Source organism: Hyperolius riggenbachi, chromosome 9 (assembly GCF_040937935.1).
Source record: "Hyperolius riggenbachi isolate aHypRig1 chromosome 9, aHypRig1.pri, whole genome shotgun sequence".
Taxonomy (NCBI): Eukaryota; Metazoa; Chordata; class Amphibia; order Anura; family Hyperoliidae; genus Hyperolius; species Hyperolius riggenbachi.
The window spans coordinates 227,186,899-227,208,137 of record NC_090654.1 but is presented as its reverse complement, the minus strand read 5'-3'; the positions used below and the strand labels follow the sequence as shown (position 1 = coordinate 227,208,137).

General features: G+C 47.4%; 1 protein-coding gene across 10 annotated transcripts in view; it reads right to left on the bottom strand.

Moving 5' to 3' along the window:
- PCNX1 (pecanex 1) overlaps positions 1-21,239 on the bottom strand; it is a 236,810-nt gene that overhangs the window by 180,077 nt on the left and 35,494 nt on the right. For 9 of the 10 annotated variants that reach the window (XM_068254084.1, XM_068254086.1, XM_068254087.1 and 6 more), the window contains exon 1: positions 4,771-5,103. The exons of the other annotated variant lie outside the window; for it this stretch is intronic. In XM_068254084.1, coding sequence (XP_068110185.1) covers positions 4,771-4,923 — 153 coding nt within the window. In that variant the 5' untranslated portion in view covers positions 4,924-5,103. Of the gene's footprint in view, positions 1-4,770; positions 5,104-21,239 lie in introns of those variants that run through there. 10 annotated transcript variants of the gene reach the window in all.

Here is a 21,239-nt window from a genome sequence, read left to right as displayed (position 1 = left end):
CCTCTTTCAGGAAGCGCTGCCCAGATATCTCCCCCCCCCCCCCCCCAGGGTTTTGGGGGGTCTAACCCCTCGTTTTGTCGCTGGAATGCGGCGTTTCACCTCTTATACTTCTTAAGCAAACTAGCAGGTAAAAATAACCATTTATTCTCACTTCAGACTCTTTAAAAGGAAGTAAATCTGGCAGCCCTCGTTTCAGTTGTCTTTTAAACTGGCCACATTAGGTTTAATTTATGTACCCTAAATAAAATATATCAAATCAAGCAAGGGCAAGAAGACAAAGTTATTTCCACATGGATTTATCTGATTCTGCTTTAACAAAACACACACAAAAAAAATTGTCTCATGGTACACTATACTGCATGCAAACTAAACTGTCCTCTATTTAGCAATAATATTGTGATCAACTTGGCTATCCTTCATATAAATTAATCATTACCTAAAAACACTGCTACCAGAAGGACACATTAAATCTTAAACGTTATGTAAACAAAACGACAGCCAACAGTACAGCACATACACCGGTAAGAACACTACTATTACAGATTACAGTCCACACCAATAGAAACAGACCCAACACTAAAGGTCAAATGTGTAAGCAACTTGTACAAAATATTTTCTATCAAACACGAAGCAATCCTCAGTATTTAAAGCTACACATTAAGATTTTCATGGCCATTTCGGCCAAAATGTGCATCCAGGTGTTCCCCAATATCATCCTCCCTTCCACTGGCGGGACGGATATTGCTTGGGAAAGAATTGCTCAATAAGTACACAGTTCTAGCTCCAAAACTGACCACAAACAGTTCATTCTAGTGTTTACCTAGCAATGTACACACTATGATGGACATAGGACTATGGTAGTAATTAGACTGTAAGCCCCTCTGAGGAAGTTAGTGAAATGAATATGTACTCTGTAAAGCAGGCCCGTTTCCAAGCCTGTGAGGACAGTGCGACTGCCCTGAGTGCTGGGCGCAGCAGCGGGGGACAGTGGGAATAGCGCTACAACTCACCTTCCTCAATCCCTGCATGCATGCAGCATCTATTCATCTATCATTCCTTCCAGGCATCTGTTGCGTTGGTAACTGCGCCCAATTATAACGTAAGTGCATATCATCACAGGGAGCAGTTATCAACGTTGCGATGGACTCCTGGGAAGAAGAAGATAGAGGCTGCATACATGCAGGGATCGAAGAAGGTGAAATGTAGGATTATGCCTGCTCTCCCCCGCTACCTAAGGGATGGTTCACACTGCAAGAGCTTTTTAAGCACTAGTGAATTGAAAAACTAACTATAACAAGTAACTTGTCTATATATATATATATATCTTATCTAAAGTTTAGATAGTTTACACAGCAAATCTAGCTGCAAACAGCTTTAATAGAATATGATGATTTCTTCCTGTGATACGACAGCAGCCATGTTAGTAAACATTACACAGAGGCAGGCTTATCTGCATCTTGAGCAAAAAAACCTAATCCCCCCTCCTCCTCCCTCTGCCTCTGAAATCTCTGGCTAGTAATACCTCCCCCTCCTCCGGCCCAGACTAAGCTCCCATGAGCCCTTGCTACTGTCTGAAAGTGCCTTGGCTCTCTGAAAACCTGTGGGTGTGGCTTGTTTAGTTTATATGGAATTAAAGTATGAAAACAAACAAAAAAAAAAAAAAGTATTTGGCTTGAGGAATGCCATATAAACAATAGAAAAGGAACACAATTATGCAATGAGTAAAAGTTCATCTCGGATCCACTTTAAGGCCCCTTTACATCGCACCACAACACAAAAATAGACGATCATATGACCCTGCAGCAGAGTACGGCAACAAGTTCAAATGTAAAGCACCCACGCCCCAGGCCCTTCATCCCCTTCCCAGTGATGTACTCCCTGCTGGGCAGTAATTGCGTCACTGGGATTCCTGTTGGTATGCGCATGCACGGTGCACCACGCTCTGTCGTTCACAATGCATGTGTCGCCCATAGACTTGCATTAAAGCAAGTTACGCACTGCTGCCCTTGCATCTTATTGACTCTTCTGGAGCAATGCAGTAAGTGTGCAAGACTCCACAGACGTGCATTGCTTTTGCGGCAAAAAAAACGGGTAAGGCAACGCAGGTTTGCCCTGCAAGTTTAAAAGGGGCCTTTAAAAATAAACACATCAGAGAGAAGCCTCTGAATGCTCCAAAGACTTCCCCAATCCTCATCAAGCCCTCCACTTCTCACCAGGAGCCTGTTCTCTATGCGCCCGCTCCCCTCTGTGCACAAGAGTGGCCGAAAGGGCTGTGGAGTCCGTACAAAAATCATCAGACTCCTCAGTTTATGAAACCTCTGACAGACTCCAGGTACCCAAAATTGCTCCGACTCCTTAATCTAATACTTACCAGTGCTGTGGAGTCAGTACAAGAATCATCCTACTTTATGAAACCACAGACTCCAGGTACCCAAAATTGCTCTGACTCCCAGCCCTGGCAGCTGCATTATGCAGGTGTCGGTAGGGTTCATACCTGCATAGTAGCACAGAGCTGCTCGTGCATGAAAGAAAAAGCCACACAAGCGGTTCCATACCTACTGCGCCGGCTGTACATTATTTTTAAAATATTTTCAAAGGGCCCCAGTGCAGGAACAGAGAGGCGCAAGAAGATTGGGGAAGCCTCTGGACTATCCAGTGGCTTCCCTCTACTGAGGTATGTATATAGTTTTGTTGTTTCACTTCATGCACACTTTAAAGCTTGAAGCAAGCAACTCATTGCTGCCAGCTCATATTTCTGGTCATTAAAGGATCTGTGAGAACAGTGAAAAATGAAGCATAACCCTATTGGGTAAGAACATAATTTTAACCATAGCAAGGAATGTGCATTAGGTGGTGTTTTAGGATTTACGTCTGTTTTTTTGCATTTTCAAGCCCCTAACAACTCATCACTGCTGCTTCAGTGACTGGAAATGTGAACTGGCAGCATAAGTCATTTGTTCATATAAGGGAGGAAGCAAGGGAAACCTGTTTAACTCTCTTGCTGCTGGATTACACATTCTGCCACATGTATGCTTTACTTCATATCCAAGAGTACGGTCTGCTGAATGATTTAAAATTTTGCCCAAGATCAGAGTCTGAGATTACAATCCAGCAAAAAAGAAAAAAAGTTAAGCCTCATACACACAAAAGATTGTCGCAGAGGCGTCACTAGCCTACAGGCTCTGTTGCTATGAAGAGGGGAAGAGGATAGAAACAGGAACGCAGCAGGCAGAGCTACAAAGGACATGAATAAGCGAGTCCGTGCAATCAGTCCACTGGCTGAGCAGGGAGTGTGAAGTGGAACTTGGTGATCCAGAACACTGAAGGACTTCTGTACCAACATAATATTTTCACCCATGCAGATCAGAAAAGACCATCTCAGGCAAAGAAAATCTGGCGCTACTCTACTTTAGGGGACCCAGCAGGAAATCACATAGGGAAACTAAGCTAACATGATTGGGTGGTCAGCACCCTCTTAAACTGCTAGGTTTCTAATAGGTTGTAGTAAACTACGCCCACAATATTTGGCCAATCACAAAACTGTGCTGTGAGAGGGTACTGTGATTGGAGAACTGTTCCCTCTGAGGTTTTCTGCTACGTCCCCTAAAGTAAACTAGCAGGGAAAATCTTGTGTCTGTATATAGCTTTAAAAATTAAGTTGTTCAACTTATTCAACAATAAAGAGCAGCAGAAAATCTGTCATGCATAGACATATTTATATGGGCACACAGCAGATTTGTGGCCAGCACTCAACTTGCAGCACTAAGGTTTTGGTTTCAAATATCGTCCAGGGTGCCGTTTGTAGATTGTAGGTTTTCCCTGTGTTTACATGGGTTTCATACCACTTCGCCAAAACATAGTGGTAAGTTTCTGGCTTTACCCTACAAGACTGCCCATATGCTACATGCAGTTGCAAGATTTTTAGCATCCTAGATTTTTCATTAGTACAGGTGTCCCATTATTTTGTCTAGCTATGCAATGTGTCAGATTAATCAACAAAAACAAACAATGCTATTCTTAGCACCTCCAGCTTTTCATTTCCATTCTTCTGTTAAGTGAACAGGATGCTCAGCATATGTATTATTTACATAGCGCCAACATCTTCCATAGCGCTGTACAACATAGAAAAACTTACAATAGGAAGCAGTATGTGTGCAGCAGTTGTTCCTAATGCTTGGAATACACGGGTCAGCTTTGCGGCTCGATCGCTTAGCTGCTTGATTCCGCAGTCAATTCTCTTATCTTCTGCTTGTTTTTCTTATCTTTTTTCCATTCACTTCAATCTGGAATCGAGCGGCGAAACGATCGGGTGGGAGATCGGAAATTATCGAGCATCTTAATGGCTCAAAATCAAGCCGTGTATTACAAGCATAAAACAATCACAAACAATTGATTTGGGCAAGAATGCAGCACCTATACAAGCCTTCAGAACAGGGTAACATATTACACAAAGGATAATAAATTGTGAGTTTATCTTCTTAGGATCATTTGGTCACATGAATTGCTCAATGTACTTAGCAGTATGGAAGAGATCAGAATTATATATCAAAATGTGATATACATCACACAAACATACACAAGTGGATTGGTTCTGGTGAGGATCAGGCTTAGCTCGCTCTGTGGAGTAGATCCACAGACCGACAGGTTGGTAGGCTGGCTGTCTGGTGTTGCCCTGGCAGCCCAGCACTGAGTGCAGATGGAAGGCAGCTGGAGCACAGGAAAGGGGAGGCCTGCACAGCAGACAAGATGGAGGAGGCTGCATACACTCACCATGTACAGGGTGAAGGGGAAGCAGAGCAGAAAGAGCCATATGTAGAGGTGCAGGGTGTTGACAAAGGTGCTCTGGTGGGGGTCGTAGTACCAGCCCCCGGTGATGGAAGCCCACACTCCCTGCCGGAGGATCTGTAGCGTCTGGGAGCCCATGGTCCTTCCGTGTCACCCCTCCGGGTGGCCTTCACCTCCCCGTCCGAAGCAGAATAGGGACGCGGTGCTGGGAGATAGGCCCGGGCGGCCTGACAGCGGCCATTTTATCCCCTCTCACCCCCGGAGGAAGCTCGGGTCCTCCAGCGACGAGCGGCCTTAGCCCTCAGCGTTTGCTCTCCCTTCAGTAAAACCATAGAGCACCGCCTAGAGAGTCTCCAGCACCCAGCCGAGGGCTCAGCTGCAGCTGCCAGCGCCACCCTGCCGCAGAGCCAGGAAACGCACATACTGATAGACTTACAATTGTTATTCCAAAAAGGAATAGCTTTATGTTATTATTAATAGTGCATCGCTTTGTTATAACTGACTGCACCCTGTGGGATTGTAGAATGTATAGCTGTTTATCTTGTTAGGTCTGAAAGATCACATGGCTATGCTTTTAATGAATGCAGATTGAAAAATACATGATAATTCTTCTGTGCTCAATATTTTCAGATCAAACCTGACATGAGGAAAATCTGGAAGCTGCCACTGCTGTACTGCATCTACAAAAGGCAGTTCCCTGGCTGTGATTCTAGATGCAACTTTTTGGGATATGATAAAAAGACAAAGGATAAACAATTTAAAGCAAACCTGAAGAAAAAATAAACATACGAGATAATTGTATGTATAGTACAGATAACAAATGTAACACTAGTAGCAAAGAAAATAGTCTCATATTGTTTTCCAGTACAGAAGGAGTTACAAAAAATTCACTTCTTATCTATGCCAAAGAGCTTCTCTGAGCTCTTTGACCCACTGTGTCAAAAAAAGTCCGGTTTTATGAAGCACTTAAAGAGACTCTGAAGCGAGAATAAATCTCGCTTCAGAGCTTATATATAGCAGGGGCATGTGTGCCCCTGCTAAAACGCCGCTATCCCGCGGCTAAACGGGGGTCCCTTCACCCCCAAACCCACCCCTGCAAAATCAACGACCAACTTGGTCGTAGATTTTGCTGCTGCTGGAGGCAGGGCTAACGGCTGCAGCCCTGCCTCACAGCGCGTCTATCAGCGGCGCATCGCCGCCTCTCCCCCGCCCCTCTCAGTGAAGGAAGACTGAGAGGGGCGGGGAGAGGCGGAGATACGCGCTGACAGAGACGCGCGTGAGGCAGGGCTGCTGCCATTAGCCATGCCTCAATCAGGAAGTGATCCCCGGGACTTCTCGAGGGGATTTGGAGGGTAAGGGACCCTCGTTTAGCCGCGGGATAGCGACGTTTTAGCAGGGATAAGAGCTGAAGCGAGATTTATTCTCGCTTCAGACTCTCTTTAAAGTGGTCTGAAACTCCGACATAAGATTCAATAAAAATGAGTTTTCTTACTTTTTATTACTCATACAGTTTTCATATTTGCTTTTGTGCATAAGCAATATTCTCTGTTTACAAATTACACGTTTCCAAAGTGTAGTTTATCTTGCCCTGAAAGCTGGCATTGCATTTTATTCAAATTGCTTTTTATTATATATTAACATCTTCTAATGTACTTTTCTGAACTGTGTGTGTGCCTGAAGTACAGAGAGCTCCTTTTCACTTGTTACACTGTGTTTACACACATCGTAACAACATTGGAATGTAAACAAAGATACTGTTATCTCCAGTTTGGATGCAGATTTGAAGCTGAATAGCAGGACAAAGTGATTTGTTTAACCATTTCTGTGATGTTCTGCTAAAAACAAATTCTGGGATAGTAGCTTTCAAGCTGTGAGGAATCTTTTAGTGCAAAGTAGAAATGCTGACTTTCAGACCACTTTAAAGAGTACCAGCCCCATACGCACAGATCGTTCCCACTCCGTCGTCCTCAGTCTTCTTTATCGCCGGTACCGGGTCCCGTAAGTTCAGCCAGTCACAGCCAGTCTGCGAAAGAGAAGTGCGCCCTCTACAGAGGAGGCTGCCGGAGAAAGTTATGGGACCCGGTACCAGCAATACAGAAGGCTGAGGACAGCGGCGTGGGAGCGATCCTGGGACATCGGGCTGGAGGAAGCCCCAGGTATGTATAAAACTTTTAGTTTAGATCATCTCTGTTTTCATTAAAAGTGGTATGAAACCCAGCATTTCTTCTTTGCTCTGAAAGATTATTAATATACCGTAATATACTGACACATTTTTGTTTTAGCAGAACAGCATTCAAACAGTTAAACACTGGACTTACTTTTTCAATATAAAGCTCCCTGCATTGAGATCCGAATCCAAAAAGGGTGATAACATTATCTTGTGTTTACTTAAAGGAAACCTGTAATGTTAAAAAAAGGGGGGATTTTAACTTACCTGGAGCTTCTACCAGCCCCCTGCAGATGTCCTGTGTCTGCGTCGGGAAAAAATGATCCTCCGGTTCAGTTTCACTTTGTGAGTCGGCAGGCCACTGTGCCTCTGCGGACCTGGCCGAGTGCGTCCTTACTCCCGCTCGTGTCACGGGGAGCGACGCAGGACGCTCCCGACGACACGAGCTGGAGCGAAGATGCGCGCAGGTCGCGTGCACAGGAAGGATCCAGGGGGCTGGCAGAAGCTCCAGGTAAGTAAAATTTGAGTCTTCAGGTCCGCTTTAATTGTAGCAAGAGAGGAATGGAAACATTCCCTGGCAGCGCAGAAACTCCTTCTAAGGTGTGCAGATCAGACACAGCTCAGAAAGGTTCACTGGTTACATTACAATATTTAAATAATGTAGCTTTGAATAAAATGCAATGGAAGCTTTCATAGCAAATAAACTGTACTTTGGGAACTTATAATTTCTAAATGAATAATAATACTTGTGCACAAAAGCAAATATGATAACTGTATGGGTTATAAAAAGTAGAATATTTTTTATTCAATATTATGTTAGAGTTTAATACTGCTTTAAACAGCCAAAAAACAGCAAGAAACAGCTTGAGATAAGGTTTCACTGCATGATAGTTCAAATGGTCATTATTTCTGCCCTGTTTTATAGCTTAAAAGACAGTGTGGTTTTAAAATGGCGACTATGACAGTATGATGAAATGTTATAAAAAAAAAAAAAAAGCTATATAACTGAAAACAAATTGAGACTCTTTTCTTTACTACTAATGTTCTATTCATTATCCATACTACACATACAATTCATCATTTTTTTTTCCGCTTCAGGTTTGTTTAATGCCCAACTTATTAGGATAAACTAAAGCCCAACTAAACTCCAGCAAAAAATCAGTGCCAAGGTTCTCCCACCAATGAATAGTAAAAGAGCTATACTGTTGTCTGTATTGTAATTAATTAATATACTGCTTTCTTGCAAAAGGTAGAAATTAGCATCATGAAACATCCCACTGAACAATATTATCTGAAAGCATTTTTAAGCGGAACCCGAGGTGAGAGACATATGGAGGCTGCCATATTTATTTCCTACCAGTTGCCTGGCAGCCCTGCTCATTTTTCTGGTTAGTAGTTTCTGAATCACACACCTGAAACAAGCATGTGGCTTATCCAGTCAGACTGGAGTCAGAGCAGGGGCGTAGCAATAGGGGGTGCAGAGGTTGCGACCGCACTCCCTCAACTGCAGTATTAGCTCTCTATTGGTCCTGTGCTCATAATAATCCCTTCTATAGATACTTTAAGTAATAGTAAACTGCTCCTCATCCCCTTCTTGCACCTCTGACACTGTAGTTGCCATTGGCAGGTTTTCATGTGCCGTATCGATTGTTATGTATAGAGTGCTTGGGGGGCCCCAATGTAAAACTTGCATTGGGGCCCACAGCTCCTTAGCTACACCACTGAGTCAGAGCACCTAATTTGCATCCCTTTTCAGGGTCTATGGGGGACAGTTATCAAGAGTGTCTGAGACAATATATTAGTAGTTTTTTCGAAATCTGTGCAGAACGGTCTCAGACATCCTAAGAAATCACTAAATAGTGCAGATTCTTTTAAGAATAGGAGGAGTTAGGCCCCGTTCACACTGCACGCGTTTCCAGCCGCGTTTTGGAAACGCGTGCAGGTGACCGACACGCACGACATCAGACATTGCATAGAGTGCAATGTCTGATGTTCACACTGCATGCGTTCCGGACCTGTGCGGTCCGGGAACGCATGCTGCATGCATTTTTTGTAAAAACGCATGGCTGTCCCATTCACTTTTCAGTGATGGGATCAGCCACGCAACGCACACAAACGCGGATGGCGTGCGTTCGTACGCGTTGCGTTCCGCACGCATGGCCATCCGCGTTTGTGATGTGAACGGGGCCTTAGGAAGGTATCTCAGGCAGTGCAGTGTGTGAGGGAAATTGCTGTTGCTGAGGTAACCAATGCATCTGCTGTCAGCAGGCTCTGAGGAGGAATTCACTAGGGGGGAGGAGCCCTTCACAAATCATGTCTAGCCTGCACTATCTGTAGAACTGCTATTGAGCACTTCTTAATCTGCAGCAGTTTAGGAATGGATTTGCCCTTTTCTTAACTGTAGTGCAGCTCTAGAAATCCACGCTAAACTGCTGGTATTATGTAGGATTTGGGAAGTTTCTTACTATCATGCTGAACAGTTCCTCTATCCTCTGCTGGTTAGAACAGTTTTAGCAGAAAAAAATGTCGGTAATGCTTTGATAAATCTGGCCCTATGACTAAAAATATTAGAAGCAGTAGATCAGCAGGACAGCAAGGCAATGTGCATTGTTTAAGTCTCTCTCTTTCTAATGTTCTGACCTCCTCTGCCAGCCTCCTGCTCTCATATTCACCATAACACCATTTTACAAAACCATGGGTGAACAACATCTGTTCACAATATAGAGAGTCACTGGATGTGTTGAAATTTTGGCCTCTGGATGAAGCCAATCCCCAGGTGTCATCAGTCATTGAAAGCCGACCGGAATTCAATTTTCGCAAATGTAAGTCTAAGGGACAGGTTGGTTAAGGCAGACCTGAGAAGGAGTACACCAGGTGCCCAAAGATTTCTAGAGCAAACAGTGCATAGTATATTCCCATGTCATGCCAGCATTGTTCCAATATCAATAGAGGATCACAGATCTCACAATCATTCTTTTGGTCTCATTAGTAGGGCCGGTTCTAGACTTTTTGCTGCCTGAAGCAAACTTGTGAGGCTGCCCCCCCCCCCCCCCCCAGTTGGAATGATCACACAACGCCCGGCAATTTGCACCGCACATTATAGCTGCGGTGAGCCTCCCCAAAAACACCCTCAGTAGAAGTAGGTGCTCAGTTAGAGGTGCCCACAGTATTGATAGCTAGGTACAGTTGCCCCCAGTATAGGTTAGCCAAGTTCAGTTGCCCCCAGTATAGGTTGGCCAGGCATGTTCTTCACTTCCTCTTTCTGCCTGGTGCTGTCCCAAGACTTATGCTACCTGAGGAAGTCGCCTCACTCGACATCTTGGGCGGACCGGACCTGCTCAATAGCTCCTCATGTTACGTAAGTATCTACATGCTGGCGGGAAACAGAGAAGAGACAACAGTGGGAATGGAGATTGAAGGATGCTGAAGAAAGAAGCAGGGACTGCACCAGCTGTTCAGGTAAGATCATGCACGGGGAGGGGGGGGGGGGATGGTTAGGGGCCTAACCTAATACTGCTATTTGAGGGGATAAAGGCTCTACAAATACTGCTATATGGGGGTGTTAAATACTATTCCCCCTCCAAGTCATCGCAATTCGGAGAGAAGGTCTTACACACCCCATGCAGCATAACATTGCTGCTATGGGGCGCCTGGTTTCCGTGCCTGGCAGTGAGCCTTAACCACCTGCTTCGAGAGAGTAACCTACCTGATCAAATGCCCTTCCTGTTTGGCCTGTATATGCCAAACCACAAGGAAGTTAGGCCCGGTTCACATCTGCGTTTTTTTTGCCTGTATAATGCCTGAAGAAGAAACTTCACTTTTCGAAAGCTTGCAATAAACCATGTATAGTTAGTCATTAAAGGAATCACCATTTGTTGGTTTGATATCTGAATTTCTGCACTCTCAGTATGAAGCTCTACCTAATGAGACCCTAAATTAAGTGTCCTGCAACCCAAAACTGATCGTGTAATTTCCCAAAAAAAATTCATATCCTGCAATAGTCAAAATTGGATTGAATAATATTGGCTTAAAATAATCCTGAGATTAACTGATAAAAGGTTTTTTATCCTTCCTGCAGCCCAGGGCTGACCTTTGTCAGAGTGGTCGCTCGGGAGGATGCTACAATTTTTCCCTTGAAAGAGTGCTGGAGACTGCCACAAAACTCCACCTCCAAACCCAGCTAAGCTCTGCCTCCAGACTGGCACTAAGCTCCTCCTCCACAGGCAGGCTTGTGTGCTGCACCAGACTAAGCGCAGCCCTATCCCTGACAGACGAGCAGAGGTTTTTGAGGTAAGCTACTCTCTGCTCTCTCCATGCAGCCTCCTCTGTACTTCTTCTCAGCAATAGTCATTCTGTCCTTTCTCCCCCCTAATCCTCAATAGCCTCCATTCTCTCCTCAGCTCCCTCCCTGCATCACCTCCAGCAACCTCAGCAAGCCACTCTCTCCCCCAGCACCCTCAAGTCAGGGCTGGTTTAAGAAGCAATGTGCAAAATGACCTCCCAGCAAATTCAGCCCTAAGGGCCCCAAGCCCCCCCATCATTACTGTGCTGCACAGTTTTATCACCATAGCAACTCGCCTGTCCATGTGCTCTTGTTTTCACCATTACAGAGCTGCCGCTTGACGTAGCACGTTATTGCGTAATGATATGCGACGGGGCATGGAGAAGAGGCAGCCAGCAAGGACAAAGACAGGGAGCTTGCACAGAGTCAGGCACGTGCAGAGGGGGGTGCTCTGGGTGCCCAGGCACCCCCCCCTTTTTAAAATCAGTAAAAAAAAGGCCCCTCTGATCGCGCAAAATAAGCCCCGCCCACTGCCGTGGTAAGCCCCGCCCACCCGCGAGAAGCTCCGCCTCCTCCTGGGGCACTTTCAGGTGAAGAGGTCTGGATAGGAATCCTAGTGTGGCATACTGACCTCACCCTCCACCTAGGACCCATACTGACCTCTACCTCCCCAAGCACCCATAGTGACTTCTTCCTCACCCACAGGGACCTCTCCATCCACCTAGCACCCACAGTGACTTCTCCCTCCCCAGCACCCACAGTGACCTCTCCATCCACCTAGCACCCACAATGACCTCTCCCTCCACCTAGCACCCACAGTGACCTCTCCCTCCACCTAGCACCCACAGTGACCTCTCCCTCCACCTAGCACCCACAGTGACCTCTCCCTCCACCAGCACCCACAGTGACATCTCCCTCCACCTAGCACCCACAGTGACCTCTCCCTGCACCTAGCACCCACAGTGACCTCTCCCTCCACCAGCACCCACAGTGACCTCTCCCTCCCACAGTGACCTCTCCCTCCACCTAGCACCCACAGTGACATCTCCTTCCCCAGCACCCACAGTGACCTCTCCCTCCACCTAGCACCCACAGTGACCTCTCCCTCCACCTAGCACCCACAGTGACCTCTCCCTCCACCAGCACCCACAGTGACCTCTCCCTCTCACAGTGACCTCTCCATCCACCTAGCACCCACAGTGACCTCTCCCTGTGCCTAGCACCCACAGTGACCTCTCCCTCCACCAGCACCCACAGTGACCTCTCCATCCACCTAGCACCCACAGTGACCTCTGCCTCCACCTAGCACCCACAGTGACCTCTCCCTGCGCCTAGCACCCACAGTGACCTCTCCCTCCACCAGCACCCACAGTGACCTCTCCATCCACCTAGCACCCACAGTGACCTCTCCCTCCACCAGCACCCACAGTGACCACTCCCTCCCACAGTGACCTCTCCATCCACCTAGCACCCACAGTGACCTCTCCTTCCACCTAGCACCCACAGTGACCTCTCCCTCCCCCAGCACCCACAGTGACCTCTCCCTCCCACAGTGACCTCTACCTCCACCTAGCACCCACAGTGACCTCTTCCTCCACCTAGCACCCACAGTGACCTCTCCCTGCACCTAGCACCCACAGTGACCTCTCCCTCCACCAGCACCCACAGTGACCTCTCCCTCCCACAGTGACCTCTCCCTGCCACAGTGACCTCTCCCTCCACCTAGCACCCACAGTGACCTCTCCCTCCACCTAGCACCCACAGTGACCTCTCCCTCCACCAGCACCCACAGTGACCTCTCCCTCCCACAGTGACCTCTCCCTCCACCTAGCACCCACATTGACCTCTCCCTGCGCCTAGCACCCACAGTGACCTCTCCCTCCACCAGCACCCACAGTGACCTCTGCCTCCACCTAGCACCCACAGTGACCTCTCCCTGCGTCTAGCACCCACAGTGACCTCTCCCTCCACCAGCACCCACAGTGACCTCTCCATCCACCTAGCACCCACAGTGACCTCTCCCTCCACCAGCACCCACAGTGACCACTCCCTCCCACAGTGACCTCTCCATCCACCTAGCACCCACAGTGACCTCTCCATCCACCTAGCACCCACAGTGACCTCTCCCTCCCCCAGCACCCACAGTGACCTCTCCCTCCCACAGTGACCTCTCCCTCCACCTAGCACCCACAGTGACCTCTCCCTCCCACAGTGACCTCTCCCTTCACCTACCACCCACAATCACCTCTCCCTCCCCAGCTCTAGCAGTGATCCTGCCTACCCCAGCACCCACACTGACCTATCCTTCCCCCAGCACCCACAGTGGTCTTCCCCCCCTCCCCCCCCAGAGGCTACCCTCCTGACCCCTACAGCACTTACAGGGACCTCCCATCCCAAAAGCAGCGCCCGCACTGATCTCTCCCAACACACAGCACCCACAACTACTCCCTTCTCCAATAACTACAATGACCTCTCCCAGCACCCACAGTGACCTCCCCTTCCTCCAGCACTCATACTGACCTCTTCCTTCCATAGAACCCACAGTGACCTACCCTTCCACCAGCACCCACACTGACCTCTACCTCCCCCAGCAACCACACTGACCTCTACCTCTCCTAGCAGCAACTATGCTATTCATAGCAGTACCCACAGTGACCTTCCACTCCCTGCACCCACCGCAATCCCACCAATATTCAGCACCCACATTACACTCAACCAGTAACCCCCACTATAGCAAGCACCCAGTACTTGCACCAAGCAACTTTCACCTAATACTTATATCCGACCTCCATATGGCACTTAGTACTTGCATCATTCACCCTATAGCTGGCACCCAGTACTCACACCCACTTGGCACAGTACTTGCACATTATCTGAACTCACATAAACTAGTACTAGCACCCAAAGTACCTGCACTCAGAATCCACATGGCACACAATGCCCACCCATAGCTAGCACCTAGTGCAGGCAATGCACCAAGTATTTGCACCAATGTACCTGCACCCAACACCCACATGTTTCATCTGCAGTAGTTCCAGTTGCACTAATCCTCCACTTGGTGCCCAGCACAAACACCAAACACTCACATATGACATCCAGTACTTGCACCCAGAACTCACAAGGGCTTGAGTAACTGCAATCAACACCTACATGATGCTTGACACCAACCCATACAGCCAGAATGCACATGACACCCTGTGCCAGCACCCAGAACCCACATGGCACTGAGCTTCTGCATTTAGCACCCACATGACAACAAATACCCCACTAGCCAGCACCCATTACCCAGATGTTACCATGTACTTGCTCCCAGTACCCACTTGGCCCTCAGTATTTGCACCTAAGACCCACATGACACCCTATAACCCCCATAATCAACACCCACATGGCACAGTACTCACACAGCACAAAGTTCCAAAGCCATTATATGCACCTAGTACCCATCCATGGCCAGCACTCAAATAGCAACCAGTACCCACCCTTGGTCTGAACCCATATGAGACTCAGTACTCTCCCATGGCACACATCCAGACCACACATGGCACTACCTACTCACTCATGTCCAACACTCACATGGCTCCCTGTATCAATTAGCACTCACATGGCACCCACTATTGTTTATCGCCTTCTGCTACTCATTCAGCACCCAATACTGCATAGCACCCACTGCAAATAAACACCCAATACAAACTGGACCTTGGTACCCACAGCAGCTTGACACGGACTGTACTTTGGCACATCGGCACCCACTGCAAATTAGCACAAACTGAACCTTTGCGTCTTACCACCCACTGCATCTGTGCACCCACTGCACCTTGGCACTTACTGCAGTTTTGCATCTACTAATGCTTAGCAACCACTGCATATTGGCAACCACTGCTTCTTTGCCTGAAAAGAAGCTTGGGTGCTGATCTAGAGGGACAGAGGTCCCAGTAATGAAAGGTGAATCCATGCCTACATCAGGCTCCACTGTGCCCACTCTAATAGTGCGCACCTATGACTGCTGATTTGAGGGTGGTGGCACCAAAGAAGTTGGTTGGAAGAAGACACAAAGTCTGCCTGATACTTCTATAAAGGTGTGTGGGTGTGTGTGTGTGTGGTGGTGGTGGGGGGGGGGGGGGGGGGGGGGTTAAGACTGCCTAGTGCTTTCTGGAGAAGGGGTATTACATACACAATTTAGCACGATTTATCGATTAGGGCCCCTTTTTAAAATTTGAGCACCCCCCCTTGAGAATCCTCTGCACGGCCCTGCACAGAGTAGAGATTTATTTATTTATTGTATTTATAAAGCGCCAACATATTACGCAGCGCTGGACATTAGTTTAGGTTACAGACAATATTTAGGGGTGACATACAGAAAAATGACAATACAGATATACAAGAAAGACCAGATCATGCAGCACAGTATGAGTACAAGGTAATGCTTAGTCAGTCACTGGAGGGGAGCATGGAGATTAGGCAAGTTAGGGTTACTCAGATGCATAGCATGGGTTCACAGTAATGGAGGTGCATGATCAGGTAGGACATAAAAGGTGGAGGACCCTGCCCAAAGGCTTACAATCTAGAGGGAGAGGTAATTACACGAAAGGTAGGAGTTCAGCTGTGGGTTTAGAGCACTTGTGAGGGGTAATAGGCCAGAGTGAAAAGGTAATTTTTGAGGGCCTTCTTGAAGATGTTGAAGGAGGGGGTTGCCCTAATGGGTGGAGGTAGGGAGTTCCATAGTGTTGGAGCAGCTCTTGAGAAGTCCTGGAGGCGTGCATGGGACTGGGTGATGTGGGGAGCGGTCAGGCAAAGTTCATTGGAAGAGCAGAGTGAGCGGCTAGGTGTGTACCTCTGAGTAAGATCGGAAATGTAGGTTGGACAGGTTTTGTGGACAGATTTGTAGATCAGACACAGTATCTTGAATCTGATTCTGGACTGGATAGGAAGCCAGTGGAGGGATTCAAGGAGGGGAACCGTCGTGGTGGAGCGATGGGAGCAGTGGATAATTCTGGCTGCCGCATTCATGATGGACTGCAGTGGGGCTATTTAGATCATAGGGAGACCAGACAGAAGGGCATTGCAGTAGTCAAGGCGGGACATTTTTGAGGGCATGGATGAGGAGTATGGTGGTGGCAGAGGTCAGAAAAGGGTGAAACTTACAGATGTTACAAAGGTGGAAGTTGCAGGACTTTGTGAGGTTTTGGATGTGGGGAGTGAAGGTGAGTGCGGAGTCCAGGGTGACACCCAGACAGCAGGCTTGAGAGGTAGAGCGAATGGTAGTGTGGTTAACAGTGACATGCACATCTGGGAGGTTCATGGATGGCCGGGTTGGGAAGATCATAAATTCCGTTTTGTCTAGATTTAGTTTCAGGAAAGGCCCGTACCTCCGATTTTAGGTTCGCGAACTTCTGCAAAAGCTCGGTTCGCGCGAACTTCCACGAACCGCAATAGACTTCATTGGGGAGGCAAACTTTGAAAACTAGAAACACTTATGCTGGCCACAAAAGTGATGGAAAAGATGTTTCAAGGGGTCTAACATCTGAGTTTTTGCATGGATGAGTGGGATGGACGCCAAAAGTCCAGGGGAAAATCTGGATTTGACGCAAAGCAGCGTTTTAAGGGCAGAAATCACATTGAATGCTAAATTGCAGACCTAAAGTGCTTTAACCACTTCGCCGTACAGTATATCTACGCTCCTTTGGACTTCAGTTCCCCGCCCGGAGCGTAGATATACGCACCCGCTGCCGCGCTCCCGCTCGCACGTGCGTGCACTCCCGCGATCGTACACGCCGCCGCCCGCTCGCCCGGAGATCAATGAACTGGAAAATCTATTCCTGTTCGTTGATCTCTGCCCCCGCAATGATCGGCATGCTTCTATGAGAAGCAGCGCGACCATTGTTAAAAAACTCAGTTTGCCAGCCTCCCTTCCTGCAAGCGTCCTTCCGACGCTTGTAGGATGCCTGAAAAAAAATGTGGCCATCTTGTGGCCAAAAAGTAATACTACACCCAAAACCATTTTTCACATACACATACATTATTTACACTATTAATTTTAACTCATTAACTCCCACACTCCCCAATTGTTACCAATATTTTTTTTTTGTAATATTAAAATAAATTTAAAAAAATTACAATAAAAAAAAACTTAAATAGATACCTTAGGGACTGAAATCTTTAAATATTTATATCAAGAGGGTATAACACTGTTACTTTATAAATTATGGGCTTGTAATTAGGGATAGACGCAAAACTGAAAAAAATGCACCTTTATTTGCAAATAAAATATTGGCGCCAAACATTGTGGTAGGGACATAATTTAAACGGTGTAATAACTGGGACAAATTGGCATATAAGTTACATGGATTTTAATTATAGTAGCATGCATTATTTAAAAACTATAATGGCGGAAAACTGAAAAATAATGTTTTTTTTTCCAAATGTTTTCCTATTTTCCCATTAAAACACATTTAAAATAAAATAATTCTTGGCATAGTGTCCCACCTAAAGAAAGCCTAATTGGTGGTGAAAAAAACAAGATATAGATCATTTTATTGTGATAAGTAATGATTAAGTTATAGGCGAATGAATGGAAGGAGCGCTGAAAGGAGAAAATTGCTCGGATGCTGAAGGGGTAAAACCCCTCAGTTGTGAAGTGGTTGAAACATCTTTGCCTGTGTATACATCAATCAGGGAGTATAATTGATTGATGTATACAGTGTACTGCTTCACACTGACACACCAGCAGTGTGAAGCAGTACACATGTGTACTGCTTCACGCTGACACACCAAACTCACTGTGTAACGCACCGCAAACAGCTGTTTGTGTTGTGACGACCGTGCTGGACTGGTGCGCACCATGGCAAGATTGCTCTTCCTCAGTGATATCAGGTAATGTCTGACTGCCTTATCAAGTTTCGATGGTTCTTTCTCTACCATTGTTAAAGCTTACATCTATTTTTTTAAATTATATTTTCTGCTGGCTGTTCAGTACCTGTAACGAGAATATGTTATGGAGGGCAAGTCTGCCATTGTGAGTGACCCCGGTAATAGCCGGGGAATCAGGGTTCAATTACGGTCCAGAGTGGGAGCCTGAGAACCGGCTACCACCACCACACATCCAAGTAAGGACCCATTTGCTGTATAAGTAATGTACCTGCCCTGACCGTGCTTTGCAGACCAGGCATCTGTGGTCAGATGGACCCTTGACCCAGCGCAAGATGAACCAAATCGAAAGCATTTGCCAAGAATGTGTTATGGAGGGCAAGTCTGCCATTCATTCAACTGTGAAACTTTCAATGGTACTTTCTCAGTAGAATGGTGACCACGGGTAATGGCCGGGGAATCCTGGTTCGATTCCAGTCCGGAGTGGGAGCCTAAGAAACGGCTACCACCTCCACACATCCAAGGAAGGCAGCAGGCACGCTGTGGGCAAAGGAGCAGGAATGGCTACCACACATCCAAGGAAGGCAGCAGGCATGGCATGCACGTCTCGAGGTAGTGACCAAAAATAACAATACAGGAGGACTTTCGAGGCCCTGCTGTATATGAGATGAATCAACTTTAAATCCTTTAACAAGAATCTGTTATGGAGGACAATGATGACGCCACTTGCCTTTCACGAGAATCTGTTCTGGAGGGAAAGTCTGCCATCCATTCAAGTGAAAGGTATGCACTGACTGCCAGGTATAATACAATGTGCAGTCAAAGATGCAGTGAAAGGTATGCAGTGACTGCAAACAGCTGTTTGTGTAGTGACGGCTGTGCTGGACTGGTGCGCACCATGACGAGGGTGCAGGTGATGGTGGCTTTCCAGCCCATATGGTCGCCGGGCTGAGGTAGCTGAATGACAGAACAGTGACTGTCCAGCTGATCAAATTTGGTCTGTCCACAATGAAGCAATGACCTTATTATCGTGGGTGTGCCCCCCCCCCCCAACACGTTCATATAGCCATTGGTCATTGCTTCATTGTGATACGCAAGCCTCTTCACCGCGGCAAGGTAATGATCACGGAGGGGAATTGGCACATGTACATGCCTTTTGTTTTGTTGTTGCAGCTGCAGTGCAGCCAGAAAAATTAGGCAGGCATTTACCAGCACCAGAAAAATTATTATAGCGGACGCTGCTAGCAGAGGCCTTAAAAATTCAGGAATCCACCTGAAGTCCTGGACCTTGTTGGTGGTGGCGGAGAAGGCAGTCAACCGGCCTGTGGGCAGAGATGCTGTGTGGGGAGCGACTTAGTCTTGGGGCAGGCAGCCAGTCACACGGCGTGCAGGCAGAGATGCTGTGTGTGGGGACTGACTTAGTCTTTGGGCAGGCCTGAGCATGCTTTGCAGACAAGGCATCCGTCGTCAGATGGACCCTTGACCCAACGCTGTGTGCCAGAGATGTCACCACATGCCTTTCAACATCACGGTACAGTTTAGGTATCGCCTTGTTTGAGAAAAAATTGTGGCCTGATATCTTCCACTGCGGTGTGTGGCTTTGTGTGCTGCTTTTCCTCAGGTCATCCCATTGCAGTTTGTGCTTTGTAATCATGTGCCTTCGTAAGGTAGTTGTCCCTACGTGGGCCTTGGTCTTCCCACAGCTCAATTTTCGGTGGCAGAGAGTACAGATGGCATTGCTCTTATCTGAGACAGACACACAAAAAAATGTCCACACCGCTGAGCCCTGGGGTGATGGCACTTTGGTGGTGGCGGCCAACTGAGTGTTAAGTGGGGTGCCAATATCAGAGCAGGAGGAGGAAGATATGACACGCTTCCGTGCGGAAGCTGAGAAAGATGAGGTGTTCTGTGTTAAATAGTCAACTACGTCCTGACAATATTGGGGGTACTTCTGAACACTGTACTTTGGTCGAGGGCCACACGAAATCACGACAGCGCGACTTTGAACAGACCTGCCAGATGGCCTGCCTCTGCCTTTTGTTTTGTCAATATTGGAAGGGATGAAGTAAAAGGTATGCACTGACTTGACTAATACAATGTGCAGTCACACAGGTGCAGTTAACAGGTATGCACGGAGTGGTATATCACACTGCGTGCACTCATGTAGGTAGGTGGGTGCGCTGAACACAACAGGTAGGTATATGCAGTGATGGGTATTACAAATGTGCACCTGTCACACACACGTACCATGAACAGGCACAGTGACTGGTGGTATTAAATATCACACTGCGTGCGCTCACGTACGTAGGTGGGTGCACTGTGAACAACAGGTAGGTATATGCAGTGATGGGTATTATAATGTGCACCTGTCACACACCACAGACAGGTACCAGACAGGCACAGTGACACTGCGTGCGCTCACGTAGGTAGGTGGGTGCACTGTGAACAACAGGTAGGTATATGCAGTGATGGGTATAGCAATGTGCACCTGTCACACACAGACAGGGGCCGGACAGGCACAGTGACACTGCGTGCGCTCATGTAGGTAAGTGGGTGCACTGTGAAATACAGGTAGGTATATGCAGTGATAGGTATTACAATGTGCGCCTGTCAGACATACAGGTAGTCATTGAATGTGCTGGGCCTGGCAGTGGCACACACAGTAGGAATTACCAAGGCTGTCTATGCAACACAAGTGTCTGTGGGACACACACACACACACACAAAAATAAAAGATCACAAGAACAAGATTAGCTCTCAAAAGAGCTGTTGAGGGGTGCTTTTTTGGCAATAAGAATCAGCAAGGAGCAAGCTAAGAAGCCTACAAGAGCCTAACTAAGCTTTCCCTATAGGTCTCTGCACAGCAGCTCTCCCTTCTCTAATGACTGTAGCCACACGAGTGAGTGAAAAGCCTGACGCTGCCTGCCTTTTATAAGGGGGGTGGGGCTCCAGGAGGGAGTGTAGCCTGATTGGCTACAATGTGCCTGCTGACTGGGATGTAGAGGGTTAAAGTTGACCCTAATGATGCACTATGGGGGCGAATCGAACTTCTGGAAAAGTTTGCGGTTCTCCGCGAACACGAACCATGGAAGTTCCCCGGGAACCGTTTGCCGGCGAACCGTTCGGGCCATCTCTAGGACA